The 20259-nt window shown below is 45.7% G+C and overlaps 1 protein-coding gene and 2 long non-coding RNA genes across 5 annotated transcripts in view; 2 read left to right on the top strand and 1 right to left on the bottom strand.

The window, feature by feature from the left end:
- Window positions 1-1953: 1953 nt before the first annotated feature.
- LOC309349085 overlaps window positions 1954-20259 on the top strand; it is a 35125-nt gene continuing 16819 nt past the window's right edge. For all 3 annotated transcript variants that reach the window (XR_014159681.1, XR_014159682.1, XR_014159683.1), the window contains exon 1: window positions 1954-2275. This is a non-coding gene — a long non-coding RNA (uncharacterized lncRNA). The remainder of the gene's footprint in view (window positions 2276-20259) is intronic.
- On the top strand, window positions 12710-13066 carry LOC309349193. Its single transcript, XR_014159815.1, has 2 exons — window positions 12710-12917; window positions 12957-13066. It is a non-coding gene; the product is annotated as an uncharacterized lncRNA (long non-coding RNA).
- EXT1 (exostosin glycosyltransferase 1) overlaps window positions 13002-20259 on the bottom strand; it is a 272968-nt gene continuing 265710 nt past the window's right edge. The window contains exons 9-11 of the mRNA XM_081874224.1: window positions 18538-18698; window positions 15870-16041; window positions 13002-13537 (exon numbers count right to left, since the gene is read on the bottom strand). Coding sequence (XP_081730350.1) covers window positions 13352-13537; window positions 15870-16041; window positions 18538-18698 — 519 coding nt within the window. The 3' untranslated portion in view covers window positions 13002-13351. The remainder of the gene's footprint in view (window positions 13538-15869; window positions 16042-18537; window positions 18699-20259) is intronic.

The raw sequence follows: 20259 nt of genomic DNA, 5'->3' as shown, positions 1-20259 counted from the left end.
ATGTTCAAATCGAAAACAAGGGTTTGGGCAGAAAGCATCTTCTTCCATTTCAAGTTAGGCGTCTTTCACTTTCTGTTCCACGCTTACAAATGCGCACGAGCGTTGCATCCCAGACCATAAGGCATTCTCAGTGTCACTTATGATAATGCGCTGCGTGGCAAAAATCTGCATGGCACATCTATTTATTTTTAATTTATTAGCATATTACAAAAGCCAATTTATTCTGGGCAATTTAATATAGTTCACTGACCCGGCTCAAGAACAACCTGGTTAAAAGGTTGTTACCGAGACAGGACAGCTGCTTCACCTTTCCTTTATTCTGGGATGTGATGAACTCTAAGAACCACTTAATAGGAAATATTTTTGTACTCTGGTAGGGTACCAGACTGCAAATGATGCGCATTCACCATCAGCTGTGTTCATTTCAACACTGAGAGCATTCTAACACTTCAGGTGCTGTTGACATTGACTAGGCTCAAGGAGGGCTGAATTTTGGTAATATGGCACTCCCTCCCCCCAATCCCCCCCCAATAGTTCCTTTGGGTGCAGTTGCCTTTTAATGAATTTTCTCCATAGCAACCTGTATACTGTAATATATGTTTATATATTATAAAGAGAGGCAGAGATGAGTCAGGCTGGTGAAAAGTCCTGGGTACCTCCTCCTCCTGCTGAGATGAACTCCTCTCCTCCCTTGTCTCCCAGAACCAGAAGAGGCATGAAATGGGTGGAAGAGAGGTTGGCTGTGTGCAGGCGCAGTATCTGATTGCTTGGGAAAAGCTATTGTCATGAACTGGTAGGACTTTGGGGAAGAGGAAGAGGCTCCTGGTGAGAGGTGCAGCTGGGAGTAGGTCACACAGGAGCAAGCTGTCTAGACAGTACTTACAGGTGTGCCTGTGAATACTTTCTTTATCCTGAGCAAACCGTTTTGTATGACTGGCTTTTCGGACTGATGAAGCTTGTAGCGAAACCTGTAATATATCCAGAGAACAGGTCTCCTTTTGCCCACTTGTGTTATTTTCACCAGGGTGGTGGCTTTGATTTGCCTTCCCATGATTGATCCATGCATACGGCTTTGTGTTTCCAACTCAAGACCCATTGAAGAGGAACTTCCTGACAGTGAGAGCTGTTCTCACATTAGGAGGAACTTCCTGACAGTAAGAGCTGTTCGACAGTGGAATTTGCTGCCAAGGAGTGTGGTGGAGTCTCCTTCTTTGGAGGTCTTTAAGCAGAGGCTTGACGACCATATGTCAGGAGTACTCTGATGGTGTTTCCTGCTTGGCAGGGGGTTGGACTCGATGGCCCTTGTGGTCTCTTCCAACTCTATGATTCTATGAAGAACATCTCATCCAGTTCAATCTTTGAAAAACAGCTTTGAAAAACTTTTTTCATATTCTCCAGTGTGCTACCCTTGCCGTTGTGGCAGCACGGGGTTGCCTTTCTGCGATTGGACTTACGCTACTTGTTGAACGGTTCATTTATCCCGTCTGTATAACGTTTACTGCATGTGACATGTAACTTGTTAAGATACAGTTGTACATTTATCCACTCCATGTTTACAGTATCTCCTGGCTTTGTCTTGCACATGGCACCTTAGTCTGTTTGTTGTTTGAATGGTTATGAGTCTATCTCTATTCTAGCTATTATTCTAGTAAATTTGGTTTTATACTTACTGTATAAGCCAGTTTATGATGTTGTTTTGCTGTATTATTATTACTGTCACCACATTTGATACTTTGTGTATATACTATACAGTACTCACAGGATGACAGAGGATGATGAGGGGACAGGGGACAGATCACAGGAAGCCTAGCAGTGTGACCCCTCGCCAGAGAGACCCCCATCCCCACAAACACGGCAGGTCCTGAGACATAGGGAACAGCAGGCAGAGCACTCCAGGAATCAGAGGCAGACCAGGCTAGTTCACTAGCTGCCCAGGTGAGGAAGGAGGCATGTGATTCCTCAGGTGGGGCAAACTGAGAGCAGGTGAGGCTCACATGCCACATCAAGCCCAGATGCTGCAATCAGCAGACACAATGTAAGACGAAAGCAGAGCTCAGGTACTGTTTCTGCTCAACTAGCCATGTTGGGGAAGCTCATCTGGTATTCTCCTTGGACCTTCACGGGTTTCTTCTTCGGGATTGACTCCAGACTGTGTCCTGGCTGATGAGCTTCTACCTTGGCTTATTTAGACTGTGTTTCCTGATCTTTGGACTTCGCTTGTGAGGATTGGCCTCTGGACTTGGAATTTCGTCTGGGCACACCATCTGTCTGCCAGGTAGGCCAGGGGGTCCGGACAGCCATGGAGAGGAGGGGGCTTAGACAGCTGTGAGGAGGTGGGGACTTTCAGTCTCAGCAACTGATTTTCCTGGAGTAAGACCGCCAGGAACGAGCTGCTCTGCTCATTAGGCCTGGCAACCGACCAAATCTGTGGAGATCATGTTTTTGCTATGAAGAACTAACTCCAGCTTTGAACTGTGTGATTGCAGACCATCACACTCCTGCAGCAATAATAACAGTGGCAAACATTTGTATTCAAAAGCAGTATCCAGCTAAATAAATCTCATAGCGCTAGGATTTCCGCTTGTGCAGTAGGACTTCTCTCTCCTTTCCCCGCACAGCCCCTGAGCTTTCCACAGATCTGCTCCAGAAGGTTGAGAGAACCCTCAGAACAGATTTAGGAGTGTGCAGGATGCATGGGGAGGAGAGAAGGAGGGGAAGTTCATTTGCACAGCCAACAACCCATGTGATTATCTATATAACTGCCTTAAGTTTTCTGCTTGTACAATAGAATATTTTCTCCCTCTGCACACCGTCTACATACCCTCAAATCTACTCAGGAGCTTTCTCCCAACCCTCTGGAGAAAATCTATGGGTGCTACAGGGTTGTCCAGGAGAGAAGTGGGAGTGGAGTTTTTGTTGCATGAACAGAAGTCATTCCACTCACCACCCGATGACTTAGACTGAATCTACCCATATGTAAAAAAACACTGTGAAAATACTTTAAAACAAAAACATTTTAAAATATATATTGAATTTACTATTAGCTCACCATCGCCATCTAGTGTCACATAATGCACTTAAAACACTGCAGCTGTATGGCTGAGTCCTTAGCCGAATCCAACCAATTAATGGTAGTTATTGTTAGGATATTTCCATTCCACCTTAAAAAGGGGACAGGCTGTTGTGAGTCACAGCCTACGTATTTCCTGTTCACAGGATGTTTCTGTTTGTCTATTGCTTTCGTTTCTCTCTCTGTGCCTGAGACATCAATGCAGGCAGTCATGTTTTCTTTGTTCTGACCAACGCTGAATAAAATTGTAAATAATGCTCTCCTGCGTGCATCTTTCGCTGTGCGAACTCTGCTGATAGAGCGTGCAAGAGCTCTGGAATGTGGGAAGCTATTTCTGGGGCTCATGTCGCTAATTAACTGATACTGCATTTCTACGAGAGATCGCTGGATCGTCCAGAGACAGCATGGGGCATGATGGCCTTTGTCTCCCTGGCAGTATCCCAACAGTTATGAGTCACAGACTCATGGAATTGGAAGGGAACCACAAGAATCATCTTGTCCAACCCCCTGTGATGGAGGAATCCAACATGGGGCTCAAAATCATGACCTTTGAGATGAAGAGTCTTGTGCTCTACCAACTGAGCTGGCTGGCTCTTCACCCCACCCCCTCGAGACCAGGAAGCCCAGAGCCTAAAACAATGTGACTGTACCACTGTATCATGTGAGTCGTGGGCAAGCCCAAACAGGCCCAGCTAACTGCCCCACATAAATTGAAATGCTCCACCCTGACTAGCTCAAGAACATACCCCAGAATCCTTCACAGTATTTCACAGGATCACAGCCTGGAAGGGAGAGCTGTACACAGGTGTCAGGGGCTCAGGAGCAGAAGCGCAGGGAAGGGAGGAAAGGGAGAGCGAAGGGGAAGAATCTGAGGGCAGCGTAGGAGAAGATGACAGTGGCCCGAGAGATTCCATGAGCCTCTCCAGCGAATCGGAAGATTCACAGAAGGGGGCGCCGGTGGCCAGGGCAAGGGGGGTCCCAAGGGGGACACTCCAGAAGCAAGGGGCCAGCGGGGACTCCCAGAGCAGTAGTTGGAGATCAGGGCCAGCTTCCCCACCAGAGCATAGTGGGGGGGGGGAGTCCCAGGTATCGGGGCCAGCGTATCCCCCAGCAGGGAGAGAAGATGGGTCAGGGCTGACCACGCCTCCATCGGAGAGTCAGGCAACGGAGGGGAGGTCAGGTCCAGCCAGCATCCCGGAAGAGGGAAGCAGTGATAGAAGCAGTGTAACGGTCAGGAGGAAGGTCACTGGGTTGGCGCGAGAGCCAAGTTCAAATGTGCAGGCGCGCGGGACAGCAGAGAACGAGGATTGGGAACCAGGTCCTAAAGCCCGCCGGAGGCAGGAGGAGGAGTCAGGCGACTCAGCGTCAGAAGAGTCCAGAAAGGGGAATGCCTCAGCGGACAGGAGGACCCAGAGGAGGAGAGAGCAGAGGAAGAAGTGGAGCAGGGCTAGAATCTTAAACTGGTGTCAGGGGGGAGGAGATTCAGACGGAACTTCGGCGGTCTAGGGTTTAAGACGTAGAGCTGCGCGCTACGGCTTTGAAATGGAAACTGAACTTCAATAAAGACTTTTGTATATAACGACGACCTGGCGTTGGTCCTCTGTGAGCTGGGACCTTGGGGCAGCTCTGACAACAGGGATCAAGAATCCCCTCAGCTGCGGCAGGTGTTTGTGTCTGGCTGTTCAGGTTTCAGAAATGAGTTACTGTGTTGTGTGTCTGTGTGAGGGGTATGGATTTATTTCAAGATTCTGTTTTTTGCTGCTGCTTTTTTTTAAAAAAACCAACAACTCGGTGTTGTATTATCTTAATTGCTTGCATAAAAATAAACACAACAGCTGTTAATTAATGAATTACGGAAGTGTGGGAAAGAGCTGAAATGAAGACAGATACAATACAGAGCATGACATAACAATTATAAATTTGTGGGGGGAGGGCAGAGTTAAGATGCCAAATGAGCAAAGCTGTACCGTGAGACTGCTTCAAAATCCACATTCCTCATCCCTGGGATAGCTCGGTCAGTAGAGCATGAGACTCTTAATCTCGGGGCTGAGGGTTTGAGCCCCACGTAAGGTGAAAGATTCCTGTACTGCAGGGGGGTTGGACTAGAAGGGACCTCGTAGTCACTTCAAACTTTACAATTCTACGATTCCATGAAAACACATAAAATGGCTGAGCTGTCCATGAAAGGCAAGAAGCTGGTTCTCCTCCTCCTCATCCATAGAACACATAAAAAATTATTATATTGAGTCAGGCTGGCCATTGGTCTTCCTGGAATTATATTTTCACCTTCTGGAGTTGTATGTTGAAATTAGGTTTTCTTTTATTTATTATTTATTGCATTCCTATCCTGCCTTTTTTTTTTCCTCCCAAGAAGCTCAAGAGGGCCTACATGGTTTCTCCCACCTTTTTGTTTAATCTGCACAACAACCCTGCATGGTAGGTTAGGCTCTCAGACAGTGACTGGGCCAACGAAAGTTCACTCACAACAAGATCAATCCTAGGGCTTGTGTGAGCAAAATGGCAGATCTGTTGCTACTTTCAAAGCCTGGGCAACTTAGCTCGGCCAGGATGGGAGGGGCATGTGTCATCAGATACGGTTTTTTGGGGGGGGTGTCATATGGATTCTGCTTTATTCTCACTCCCCTGCTCCCTAATGGTTCAAACAGGGTGAAATTTAATCTCCAATGAACATAGGATCCATAGGGACAGAGCCTTATACCAGTTTGGACCACTGGTTTTCCGCCTCAGTATTATCAACACAAACAGGGACTTTTCCAGGGTTTCTTGGAGGTTTTTTTCCCTAGCCCTATTGTAGAGATGTCAGGAATTCATCCTGGAGGTGCTCTGCCACTGAGTTATGGCAGAATCTAGCTCTGCCCTTCCCTAGGTAAAGGTAAAGGGACCCCTGACCATTAGGTCCAGTCGCGGCCGACTCTGGGGTTGCGGCGCTCATCTCGCTTTATTGGCCGAGGGAGCAAGCGTACAGTTTCCGGGTCATGTGGCCAGCATGACTAAGCCGCTTCTGGCGAACCAGAGCAGCGCACGGAAACGCCATTTACCTTCCCGCCTGAGCAGTACCTATTTATCTACTTGCACTTGGACGTGTTTTCGAACTGCTAGGTTGGCAGGAGCAGGGACTGAACAACGGGAGCTCACCCCGTTGCGGGGATTCGAACCGCCGACCTTCTGATCGGCAAGTCCTAGGCTCTGTGGTTTAACCCACAGCGCCACCTGCGTCCCCTTCCCTTCCCTAGGAAGGTCTAATTTCAGAGTGCATCACTGGCTTCAAGCAATAGCTCTATGCCTTGGAGGGATTCAGGGGCATCACAGAGGGTTTCTTTGCCCTGGTTCACTCCCTGGCATTGCCAAGTAGGCATGGGAAATACTGTAGTCTGAAACCCTCCAAAGTTCCTGCCAGACAGTTTAGACAACACTGGGTTAAAGAGACAAATAATCTGACTTGTTATGAAGCAAGCTTCCTGTGTTCCTAACCTGAATCTTTTATTTAGGGGGAAATTGTTTCGCCCTGTATCCTACTTTTGTGTTATTTGAAATTAAAAAGGGAAAGAGCAATTACGAGATGTTAATAATAAGCACAGTTTGACAGAATGATGCATTATTCCAAGGTTGTTTGGGTGTTGCTTTTAAAAATGGCTCTTAAAGGGCTTTGCATGATTCCTTTAACAAGCAATATGCTTGTATGTGTGAGTGAAAGAAATGTATAAAACGGTGGGGTGGAGGAAACTTATGGCCCTCAGTTTTGTGGGACTCCGTATCCCATCAGCCACAGCCAGCAGTGGCTAAGGGTCAAAGACAATGGGTGATGTAGTCAACCCTGACTTGGGGCCAAGGCATCTAAAGGCCCACGTTCTCATGTATAAAATCAGCTCAGCCCCTCTGCCTGTTCATTGAGAGCTTTTGTCAAGGTCTTTCACCACCATCCAGGTGTCTCCATCTTGAAAAGTTAGGTGGGTGGGATCTGGGAAAAGGGCCTTTGCCTTTGTCCTCTTTTGAACCTTAGGCCAAGTCTACTTGTCCTACTTGCCTGCAGTTTGAACTGTAAATGCTTTACCAATCATTAATGTCTTGTGTTATGCCTTTGCTGCCATTTCAATTATTAGTCAAAAGGTTTGACACTCAGAGAAGCTCTTCCCTGCTTCGGTGTAATTACAGTGGTACCTCGGGTTAAGAACTTAATTTGTTCTGGAGGTCCGTTCTTAACCTGAAACTGTTCTTAACCTGAGGTACCACTTTAGCTGATGGGGCTTCCCGCTGCCGCCTCACGATTTCTGTTCTCATCCTGAAGCAAAGTTCTTAACCTGAGGTACTATTTCTGGGTCAGCGGAGTCTGTAACCTGAAGCGTGTCTAAACCGAGGTACCACTGTATTGTTGGTAATACAGATGGTGGTTTTTACATTGTTTTGGGAGGTCAGCTTGAGTAACTAAAAAGATGTGTGTAGGTTTTGTTGCAATAAATCCCCAGAAAGCCCTTTCTGCCTATTTCTTAAAAAAAGTGGTAGTGGATTTGGTGTCAGTTTGAAAGCTGGTTATCCTAGCCTCACACTTCCATGATAAAAGCACCCCAGAGTGGTCTATGAGTTAAAAAACATGTACCGTTAAGAGCGGGGAGAATTATTTCATGATCTTCAGATAGCTACTTTCCCAGCAGCTTTGTATTAGACACATCAAGATAAAATCTTTACAAAAAGTTAAATATTAACTTTTAGGGTGGGGGGACGTTATGATAATATTAAAACTGGAATGAGAAATGGACACGCTATCAGGAGATTGCCAAATGCTTACAAGGCAAGCCAGTTACTCCCTGATCTTGGACACTTGCCATTCGTTTTCTGCCTATTCCCCGGCGAACAGCCCTCCTTCAGAAATGAACTGCATTCAAACTGAATCCATGCAAGGAGTATTTAGAAATGAGTTCAACGACAAAAAATGCATCAACCTTCCCCAACTGGTAACTCCTTCGTTTCACTTCATGGAAATAGATTCAAGCTTGGTGTTTCATTCAAGGCTGGCCTTTAGATGTAAGGTTAAGGTAAAGGACCCCTGGACAGTTAAGTCCAGTCAAAGGTGACAATGGGGTTGCGGCGCTCATCTTTCAGGCCGAGGGAGTCGGTGTTTGTCCACAGACAGCTTTCTGGGTCATGTGGCTGGCATGACTAAACCACTTCTGGCGCAATGGAACACCGTGATGGAAACCAGAATGCATGGAAACACAGTTTACCTCCCCGCTGCAGTGGTACCTATTTATCTACTTGCACTGGCGTGCTTTCAAACTGCTTGGTGGGCAGGTGCGGGGCCAGAGTAACAGGAGCTCACCCCGTCGTGCAGATTCGAACTGCCAACCTTCTGATCAGCAAGCCTAAGAGGCTCAGTGGTTTAGACCACAGTGCCAACAGCATCCCCTTTTAGATGTAGGATGGCCCAAAAGGAAGAAATGCATCGCGAAAAGAGGGTGGAAGAGATGGTTAATTTGCATACAATTTGCATTTGCTAGTTCATATTCCTAGATGCAAATATAGAAATGGTTATGATAAATAGAAAGTACAATACATCTGACCATACTGGGAAAAACGAATGAGCTGGTCTCTGCCCATTCAATCTTGCTTAACTGCTGATAGTCACCTTAAGACCCCAGTTTCTCATCCTTACTTTTCATCCAGGCTTGGACAGAGAGTTTTTCAAAGGAAGGACACCTTCAAATACAGGCTCCCAGGAGCCTTTCAAGCAGAGGACTTAGATGTGCGGAAATGATCTACACATAAAATATAACACAGTGGGCAAACAAACTCTAAGCTAACTGGACTCGGAGGCAATTATTTTGGAATATGATGTCTTAGGTTTGAGTAGTGGCACTTCAAACTTTGAGGTGGAAGTCAAGGGGTTTTATTGCTTTCTTTTACAAGTCCTATTACAGGCAACTCCCAATTTACGTGCGTTCAAGGCACACGCGACTGCACACATGCACATCACCGCGAACCCAGAAGTGGCATGAAAAAGGGGCAGAAACAGCCCTAATTCCCCACCCCATGTATTTAGTCGTCGGGAACCTCGTGAGTTGGAAAGCCATTCCACTGGCAAAAATTGCCTCACACAATTAAAAAAGGAGAATTACTTTTCTTTGAAACCGAACATGCACAAAGCTACACAAAAGGGTTTCTTTGTGCGCAGCCCAAGTTGAACAGCTCTGCAAAGCACACAAGAGCGAGGGATGTGTTGAATGGAGGGCAGCTTGAACTCTAAGCTCCGTGCTAGAGCTCTCCGTACAATCCGGATCCGCCCTGCCACATAAACCAACCAGATCGCCAACGTGCCCCACGGCTGCAAGCGTCTTTCCCTCTAATGGGGACACTGCCGGCTGGAGGCCTTTAGAATGGGGATATTTGCTTGGGAGCAAATTCCTGAATCTGGGGCAGCCTTTTCCAAGGTTGTCTGCGAGACGCATACTTGCCGAGGCAGTCGGATGTGTCTTGGAAACGTGCTACAAAGGAGAAAAGGCCCTGTATCATCCTGAAATCATCCTGGAGTTAAGCTGTTTATTGTCCTTTATTTAATTAGCTATCTGTAAACAGAAAGAATGGTGAAGGGTATTCACATGTAGGAAGCCAAATTCATTATTTTAGCTATTCACTGTAGGGGGCAAGGACTATGCCAAGCCACCTATCGGAGATAAACAGCTCCCATAATTTGACGAGCTCTTGCATATTTTGCATCTCTGCTAAGATCTCTTAGGGCACAGTGAAGTGTTACAGTTCAAGTATTCTGTGGCCTGATGCTAAACACCTTTCTTTACTCGCAGAGAAGCCAAATCATTTTCAGTGGAGCTTACTTCCAGGTAAACTTCGGCAGAACAGTGCCCTAAGAAAGTCTACTCAGAAGCAAATCCTGCTGCGTTTAATGGGGTTTAAATCTTTAGAGAGAATGTGCAGGCGGTTGCTTTGTGAGTTGGAATGTTAGCAACAGTGTTGACAAACAAGAGAAATAGAGACAGATATTGCGAAGAAAAACGGGACATTTTTTAAAAAAACTAGCCCCAACGTAGGAAATAAGCCCAGGAAAACAGACGGTTAGATGACAACAGTGTGAAAAGAGCAGAGGATAGGGAGATTGCAAAGAAAACTGAAAGAATTATTTGAGGAAGAGGTTGGAGTTACCTTATTCTGACATAATTACCAACTATATTTATTGGCTTGTGTACTCTCTGCCCCCCAGGATTGCCCCAAGGAGACTGAAAGCTTACCCCCCCATTAACCAGTTAAGCACTATGTCCAAACCCTAAACTGTGAGTAGCTTAAATATCCATTTTGTTTTTCATATTCACAGCCTTTTTTTTGCCCCAGAATATACCAATACTATTTGTCAACCTCATTTATCAGACCATCTAACTCAGTACTGTCCCCTGTATCCTGACTGGCAGTGGCCAGCAAGGATTTAAGATAGAGGGCATGCCTAGCCCTAGCCCTGGAGATGTTGGGGGTTGAACCTGCGATGTTCTGCATGCAAAGCAGATGATATAATAATAATATAATTTATTATTTGTACCCCGCCCATCTGGCTGAGTTTCCTCAGCCACTCTGGGTGGCTTCCAACAAAAGACCAAAAATACACTAAGATGTCACACATTAAAAACTTCCCTGAACAGGGCTGCCTTCAGATGTCGTCTAAAAGTCTGGTAGTTGTTGTTCTCTTTGACATCTGGTGGGAGGGCGTTCCACAGGGCGGGTACCACTACCGATAAGGCCATCTGCCTGGTTCTTTGTAGCATTGCTTCTCACAATGAGGGAACCGCCAAAAGGCCCTCGGAGCTGGACCTCAGTGTCCGGGCAGAACGATGGGGGTGGAGATGCTCCTTCAGGTATACTTGGCCGAGGCTGTTTAGGGCTTTAAAGATCAACACCAACACTTTGAATTGTGCTCGGAAACGTACTGGGAGCCAATGTAGGTATTTCAAGACCAGTGTTATGTGGTCTTGGCAGCTACTCCCAGTCTCCAGTCTAGCACCACTCTGGCGAGACAGTCTGCAGGCAGGTAGGGTCTCAGCCTGCGTACCAGGTGGAGCTGGTAGACAGCTGCCCTGGATCCAGAATTGACCTGCACCTCCATGGACAGCTGAGAGTCCAAAATGACTCCCAGGCTGCGCACCTGGTCCTTCAGGGGGCACAGTTACCCCATTCAGAATCAGGGAGTCCTCCACACCAGCCCACCCCCTGTCCCCCAAGAACAGTACTTCTGTCTTGTCAGGATTCAACCTCAATCCATTAGCCGCCATCCATCCTCCAACCGCCTCCAGGCACTCACCCAGGACCTTCACTGCCTTCACTGGTTCTGATTTGAAAGAGAGGTAGAGCTGGGTATCATCTGCATATTGATGGACACCCAGTCCAAACCCCCTGATGATCTCTCCCAGCGGCTTCATGTAGATGTTAAAAAGCATGGGGGAGAGGACGGAATCCTGAGGCACCCCACAAGTGAGGGCCCAGGGGTCTGAACACTCCACCACTTTCTGAACATAGCCCAGGAGGAAGGAGCGGAACCACTGTATAACAGTGCCCCCAGCTCCCAGCCCCTCTAGACAGTCCAGAAGGATGTTATTGTCAGTTGTATCAAAGGCCGCTGAGAGATCCAGCAGAACTAGGAAACAGCTCTCACCTAGCCCGCCACAGATCATCAACCAATGTAGTTTCAGTCCCATGATGAGGCCTGAATCCTGACTGGAAGGGATCCAAATGGTCCGTATCCTCCAGGCATGCCTGGAGTTGTTCAGCAACCACCCGCCCAATCATCTTGCCCAAGAATGGAAGATTTGAGACTGGGTGATAGTTGGCCATACTGGCCGGGTCTAAAGATGTTTTTTTAAGAAGCAGTTTAATGACCGCCTCTTTCAGCGGATCTGGGAATGCTCCCTCACAGAGGAAAGAATTCAGCACCCCGCAGAGCCCATCGCCCAGCCCTTCCCGGCTTGCTTTTATTAGCCAGGATGGCTAATCAAGGAGAGAGGTGCTTGGTTTCACACTAACCATTGAGCTACAACCCTTTCCCGTCCCACTGACATGCCCCAACAAGAAGAGCAGGTGCTACTTGGCTGTGAGTCCTGGAGGACCTGCTCCCCACCTTGAAGGCTTTCCCCACCTGTTCTGGGACAGTGGGGCCCGGACTGACTCCAGCTGCAGAAGCTGAGGCTGTTGAACCAGACTATCAGACTTGGGGGTCGTATGGATTTTTGTTGTTGTTGCGGGGGTGATCGTCGTTGCTGTTGGCTTTTTGTATCTTTATATTTATGTTGAAACTGTTGAGTTTGGTTTTGTGTTTTTAATGTTTTATTGTGTGTGACTACTTTTCTTAAGTTGCAGTTATATATCCTCTCCCCCCACCCCACCCAAGTATTAAGCTGGCTTGAACATGGATTGAACTGCGGAAAGATGGCAGACAAGTAAAATTACGTATGATGCACTTCCAGTAGAAACCCATTTGTTTACTAGGATGTTACCTTAATTCCTACTTCCTGCCAGGCTTTTCTTACTGTTGGTGGAATGGGCTGCCTCTGGCATAGTGCAAGACCTCTCCCCAAGAGATCTCACTGAAGAGGCTAAATATGGTGGCTATTTTTTTACCTCCAGCACCACAGACACACGAGGAGCACATCGCTATCGGCCTCTTGCCCTGCTTGTGGTCGTTCCATGTGGCCATGATGGGGTGCAGGATCCTAGAATAAATGGAACTTTTCATCTGACCCAGTAGGGCTCATGTTATGTTTTTATCCATTTCCATTAACGCCCTTGCCCTACACCATGATTTTCTTATTGCTGACAAAATCAAAAACAATCCTTCCACGTACACACTTGGGGGTGGGGTGGGGAAGTTTTTCATAAGGATGAAGCCTGTCAACCTTCAACACAACAACCAACACGATTCTGGTTAAAGAAAGAACTCTGTTTTTAATAGGGTTTTTATCATTAAAAAAGTTTAAACCTGCATAGCAATCATTTCAAAAAATAATTATTTAATGTTCCATAATGAAACTGTACACAACCTAGTCTTGAGCGACCTGCAGCCCGTGAGGTGGTTTTGAAGCAGTCCAGCACAAAGAGTCTTTTTTTTCCCCCTTTGGAGTTGGCTTTTCCCACTGGCGTGTCAAGAGGGTTTGTGTTTTGTTCTTGGTTGAGAGTCTGGCTCCGTGAGTCAGCGGTGGGTTTGTGCTGGGCTACGCGAACAGTCCGGTACCCCCTCTCTCTCGCCCCCTGCCCCAACCCCTTTAGCGGGGCTCCTCAAAGTCGTTCAATGTCTCGATATTTCTTCCTCAAGATGGAGACTTGGTCTTTAAAGAGTACGGGGTCGAGCCTCATCTGAGAATGGGTCAGCGGCATATAGCCAAACCAGCTGGCAAAAGTGTTCATGCAGCTCTGCCTCTGAGCAAAGTGGTCTGGGTCGGCCCACCGAGAAGCCCTGGAGGTCTGTGAGGGGAAATCAAACAAACGGGAGTCAAGGATAGGCCTACAATGTTCAATTAATCTCACATAACCCTCCGCAAAACTAAACCATTAAAATTGACTTAAAAGATGTCCCCACAATCAATTGAGCAGCAGATTAAAATAAAATAATAGTAGTAAGTGCTTACAAAAACTGCGGGACCAGAGATTCACAGAAGATTGGAAGAAATATACGAACTATTTGAAGAGCAACTGTAATCAACAAATTACGCTAGTAGGACTACAAGAAGTTTTCTAAGGAGGAATATATGAAATATTGCAAAGAAGATAAAGAAGAGTGACATTAGTTATGATACTTAATTTACATTTCTTACTTTCACTTTTACATTTAAGTGGAAAAGAGTGGAAAATTTTCAGATGTGATTGATGGAAGTCAAAAAAATTGTATAAGATATAAAAGTATGTTTTATAATTCTTGAAAATGATATGTTAAAAAAACTAATAAAAATATAAAAACTGCATCTAGAAAGAGGCACAGTTGATTTTACCTCACATTTAGGGACAAAAACTCTGGTTAAGGTAAAATGGAAGCAGATGTTCCCAAACTCCTCCTTGCAGCAGTGCTCATTCTTGTCAGGCTTAAACCATGGTGTTACTTGTTACTTTGAGTAAACACATGTTTACTCAAAGGGCATTTTGACCCAGTAAGTCTTAAAAACTAATGCCTTTTTTAAAAAAAGAGTGCTGCCCATGAAAATAATTCTAAATTAATTTACCAGCTCCCAAGCAAAGGCAAAATCAGTGTGTGATCAGTGACGTCTTATCTGTGGGCAGCTCCCAAAAGCCAGAAAAGGAAAGGCTGCTTGCCAAGAAGGAACCACACATTACATCCCCACAGTTAACGCAAGCTGCTGAATTGTTTTCGGGCGGCAGAGAAACAATTATGAAGTGATCTTCTTGTTTTCTTATGGGAAGTCACTTGAAAGAATAATTTCAAAAATAGAATATCACATCTGTCACAGCACAGTTTGAGAACATTCCTCCTCTCAGACTATGAGGGCTTCAAGTTATTTTTTGAACAGCACAAAGATTTCATTGTTATATATATATGTATGTATCTATATATTTATATACATCGTTTTTCAGGGTTTTAAGACCATAAGGTGTTAGGACTTTTATTATAGACTTGTAAATGGTCTCCCGCTTGCAGCAAAGTGGCCTTTATCAGCAGGAAGAGAAACTGCAGAAGACTAAAGCAGGGACACGTGCGTAGAGAGGCGTGCTAAGTAAGGCTTTTTGCGGACTAGAAACTCGCTCAGGCTTTTTGATTTTGCTGGCGATACGGCTCTCCTAAATGATAACATGCTAACTGACAAGTATGCATGCCCTCTATCATATTGGCGGAAGCATGGCTTTTCAGGATAGATTTACTTGATAATTGCGGTTAATGTGTCAAGCACCTCTCTTTGGTGTTCACATGATTCAAGCCATAGCAATCCTGTATTACCAGATCATGCTATTACAGTGGACGCTCGGGTTGCAAACATGATCCGTGCAGGAGGCACGTTCGCAACCCACAGCGTTCGTAACCCGTGAGTCTGCGCATGCGCGGGTCACGATTCAGCGCTTCTGTGCATGCGCCGAAACCCGGAAGTAACCCGTTCCAGTACTTCCAGGTTCAGCACGGTGCGCAACCCAAAATCATAGAATCATAGAGTTGGAAGAGACCACAAGGGCCATCGAGTCCAACCCCCTGCCAAGCAGGAAACACCATCAGAGCACTCCTGACATATGGTTGTCAAGCCTCTGCTTAAAGACCTCCAAAGAAGGAGACTCCACCACACTCCTTGGCAGCAAATTCCACTGTCGAACAGCTCTTACTGTCAGGAAGTTCTTCCTAATGTTTAGGTGGAATCTTCTTTCTTGTAAAAAGTAAATCGCGCAACCCGAGGTATGACTATACTTAAAAAAAGTAGCCAAGATGAGATGCGATATTCTGACCACATGTTTGGAGACAACCTGACAATAAAACTTGGAATTATTCTGATTAATAACTATTTTTTATGCTACCCTTCATCCAAGGATCATAGGGCGGTTTGCAATATAAAACTACAAAAACACCCAATATAGTAACAAATCAAAACAAAAATAAGCCCTTCTTTAAAAGGACATATAGTGTTTAATTAGCAAAAGGCCTGGGGGAAGAGGAGCAAGCCTCTTGATATAGCATGCTAGGTGGCTTCCTCTGAATGTGTGAACTGAACCTATTAAAAAAAAGTGTTTGCTTATATAAGGCGTGTGTGTGTGCAGAATGTATATCGCTGCAAGAAGGTTAAAGCTGTCTCTAGACACATACCTGTCCCATCATGGTTTCCTTATACTGTTTTTTCTGTGTTACTTTGATTGGTGGCAATTTTGTCACAGCAGACACTAAAAAGTTCATCAAAATGTCCTCGCAGTTGGCCAGTTGGTCCACCATGTTCTTCAGGCTGGCAGGCAAGAAATGAGTGTACAGGTAGTGATAATATCTGTAAAAAAAAACCAACAGAGTCCTGTCAGTGAGGATCGGATGCGGCCATCCTTTGCACACTTACCTGGAGTTAAGCCCCGCTGAACTTGGGGAGAGGGACATGCACACATCCATCCTTAACGGTGCATTTTAGGGGACAGTGAACGACAATTTTCAGAACATAGGGATACGTAGGAAGCCTTGTTATACCAGGTTAGGGTATCGATACATTCAGCCTAGGCTTGGGCCCTCTGACTTCCAATGGTTCTCCAGGTCATCAGGAAGAAGCTGACAGGTCTTGAACCTTGGACTTCCTGTTTGCAAGCAACCTGCTCTACCAGTGAGTTACAATCCCTCCCCATACCGGGGGCAAAGAGTCCATAGTCCATCCTCTACAATTTGAGGAATCGCAGAGGTGGAAAGATGTTTGATATACAGGGAACCATGAAGTATACTTTGTGGAGGTGATCTGTGGTAGATTTATTTGACCATGAGCTACCAGTTGTGGACTTCTAATCTAAGGACATCTGACTATCTGCCCTAAAATCTATTCTCCCATGTGCCTGCCCCCAAAATGAGATTTTGCCTGAAGTTGTCCTGCACCCATTGTTGTTCAACATCTTTATAAATGACTTGGGTGAAGGAATTGGGTGTGGGGGGGGTGCTTATCAAATTTGCAGATGACACCAAGCTGGGAGGAGTAGCTAGTGCCGCAGAAGACAGAATCCGGATTCAAGATGACCTGAACAGATTGGAGAAGTGGGACAATACGAATTTCAATAGGGACAAATGTGAGGTTCGGCACTTGGGCAGGAAGAACCAGATGCACAAATGTACAATGGGGGACATCTAGATGGTACATGTGAAAAAGATCTATGGGTCTTAGCAGACCAGAAGCTTAGCTTGAGTTAACCGTGTGATGCAGCAGCAGCAAAAGTTAATGCTATTCTCGGCTGCATCAACAGAAGTATAGGGCCCAGATCAAGGGAAGTAATAAAACCATGGTCAGACCACACCTGTGTCCAGTTGTGGGTGCTTCAATTTAAGAAGGATATTGACAAGCTGGAATGTGTGCAGAGGAGGGCAACCAAGATGATCAAGGGTCTGGAAACCAAGCCTTGAGGAACAGTTGATTCTAGGAGGTTTCCTTGGCTGTTCAAAGGTGAGGGAAGTCAGAAAACAATGATGACTCGTTTAAAACCAAAACGAGGCTTCCTTTGGTGGCTCTGTTCTTTTGCAATCTCAATAAACAAAGATGACTATTTCCAAACAACTCTTGTTCACAAGGACCATACTGGCACCCTAGAAAGCTGGCTAGTTTAGCATCTTTGATGGTCAGCCAACTCAAACCTTCCCTTGCTGAGGACATGTCCGTCCTTCCTTGATGCCAAGGAGTGTTTTGGCTTAGGCCTTTTGAAGAATTTGGGGGCGCTTTTGAAGTCTATTGAAGCCCATGAAAGGGAAAGTTAGGCTGCTTCTATAATACGAGCGACATCAAAGAGATTCAGAAAAACACAATAATTACCGGACCCTGAAAGTGGGAATTAAAGTCATCTATGAAAAAAACTCGAACTCTAATCCTTCCAGAATCTCCTTTCGTGTTTTAACAAGAAATGCTGTTAAAAACAACAACTAGCTAACAGGAAAGGAAGAGACAGAGATGAGAAAATATTTTCAGGGCCTAGCTACATCACGGTTCCACCTCAATACCAATCTTTACCTATAATAGCACAGGTGAACCAACTAGAGCATCTCTTGAGCGTGTAAAGGCTATTTTCCCCTCACCAACCATAACCAGCTCTCCCAGATTTTCAATGGGTCTTCTGATGGCACTCTTCCCAAACCACTCCCCACCCCACAAAATTCTCCTCATTTTATGGTAAAACAAGGCTGATTTCTTGAGATGGCCCAGTAGGTGCTTGTGGTGTGAAGAATTGCACTGTGGGAAATAAGGCACTGTAGGATGCACACAAGAATGTACAGAGGCATCCATCCTTGGATACCAGTTGCAGCATTTAGTGGAGATCTTGAAGGCCAGGGCAGCTGTAGTAGCAATAAGGGGCATCTTGAAGGCCAGGGAAGTTATGGCGAAACTCTGGCCCTCCACATCTCGTTGGACTACAACTCCCATCTTTGGCCTTGCTGGCTGGGGCTGATGGGAGTTGGAGTCCAGCAACTTCCACATGCCCCCTATCCCAGGACTAGGGCTGCTCACCTTTCACTAAACTGGGAGGGTTTGGGGTGAATGTTGGAATCAGAAGCAGGATGTAGGACTGCACATTCTCTTCTCCTGTGTCACCCGCCTGACGTGTGCCAATTCGTCCACCCATTTTGGCATTATGTGTGGCAATCAGGTTAATATGCATTGTCTTAAACACATCTCCCAAAGCCCTGATTAAACAAGAGTTTCTCCCAGCAAATTGCAGGAATGCACCCAAGCTTTTTTAAAAAATATATAAAAAGTCTCCTCTTGCAGAGACTGGTTTCAAACAGATATGATGCTCCCCATTCTTACTTGTGGTAGATAGCAGCTCCAGTCAATACCATGGAATAGTCATTAGTCCATTTGGATGTGTAGCCCCATCGCTCCTTAGTGTTGTCCCAAAAATGGCTGCGGGCAGGGTAGCCCACGATCCTCTCTGGGAAACTCTGCCAAACCGTAAAGGCAAAATCCACCTGCAGGCAAGGAAAGCAAACAGAACATATGTGGCAAGCGGTAATCAAACAGCCTCAAAAATGTCAGCAAAACAAAATATTACCTTTCCCACTAATTCATAATTTGCAATCTTGGGAACTGTTGCAAAACATTAATTCTCTGTATTCATCAGTAAATTAAACTGACTGCTTGACATTTTGCCCTGTAATTATGCACATTTTAATGTTTTCCTGTTAACAGGAGTCTAGAGCTCCAGAGAATCGCATTAACATTTTGCAGGCGTGACTCGTGCAAAGCTAAAGTTTGCAACTGGTAGAGAATCTGCATGCCGTGTGGGAATTGCGTGTTTACTGGTGTGAACAAGAAAGCCACTGCTTTAAACCATTTTCATTGAAGAATTTGGGTGGGGGTGGCAAAGTGTTCTCGTTTCCTTCTGCTGAAAATGTCAATTTTCTATTCTCTCAATTCAGCTAAAAGTAAGCTCCAGAAATCCTCACACCCACCCACCACCTTGTTCGGAAACTGCTTTAAGTTAGATTCAGTGAGGAAGCAAGGGAGATGGTGAACACTGAAAGTTGGACTACAAATACCATGATGCACTCCTGTGGCCGACTTTCTATGAGAAATGATGGTCTCACAGCATCCTTGCTGAAGAGGTGAATTATGGGAGATTCAGCGCACTGAACCACAAACATGAATGCTTCAAATTAAAGAAGGCTGATCGCCGAAGAATTGATGCTTTTGAATTATGGTGCTGGAGGAGACTCTTGAGAGTCCCATGGACTGTAAGAAGATCAAACCTATCCATTCTTAGGGAAATCAGCCCTGAGTGCTCACTGGAAGGACAGACCCTGAAGCTGAGGCTCCAATGCTTTGGCCACCTCATGAGAAGACTCCCTGAAAAAGACCCTGATGTTGGGAAAGATGGAGGGCACAAGGAGAAGGGGACGACAGAGGACGAGATGGTTGGACAGTGTTCTTGAAACTACGAACATGAGTTTGACCAAATTGCGGGAGGCAGTGGAAGACAGGAGTGCCTGGCGTGCTCTGGTCCATGGGGTCACGAAGAGTTAGACACGACTAAATGACTAAACAACAATAAATAAAGGCCTATGTTTGCACCAGACACAGAATATAAAACTTTTTAAAAGATGGAGTAAGCATGGCTTGCTTTCCTTGCTGCAGTTATTATCAGATCCTTTAGAATGGAAAGCTGTTTTGGGGAAGTGAAGAATGGCACACATCCTTAAGTATGCAGTTTTAAGGCACGTCCCGAAACTTTTAAGTGTTTTCATTTGGAAGGCAGTTCAGGCAGAGCATTCATGCCACAGCTCTGATCGCATCCAAACCATCCTGTCCAGGAGCCAAAGGTCACCTTACGGCAGCCTGCTCTAAAATCTGACATCTGTTTCCTTGAAAAGATTTTAAAAAGCAGGAGGGGAAAGGCAAGGGATGCTTGCGTCCATGCTAAACAATGAATTCAGGTTGAGGGCGAGTCATGGGCTATCACAACCTCCTGCCTCTGGTGTTCAAATTCTCCCTACCATCTAGGACAGGGGTGAACAACCTGTGGGCCATGGC

This window comes from Podarcis erhardii, assembly GCF_964252035.2.
Source record: "Podarcis erhardii genome assembly, chromosome: 8".
In the NCBI taxonomy this organism is placed as follows: domain Eukaryota; kingdom Metazoa; phylum Chordata; class Lepidosauria; order Squamata; family Lacertidae; genus Podarcis; species Podarcis erhardii.
Note: the sequence above shows the minus strand (reverse complement) of the source record. Positions and strands in the feature narration are given on the sequence as shown.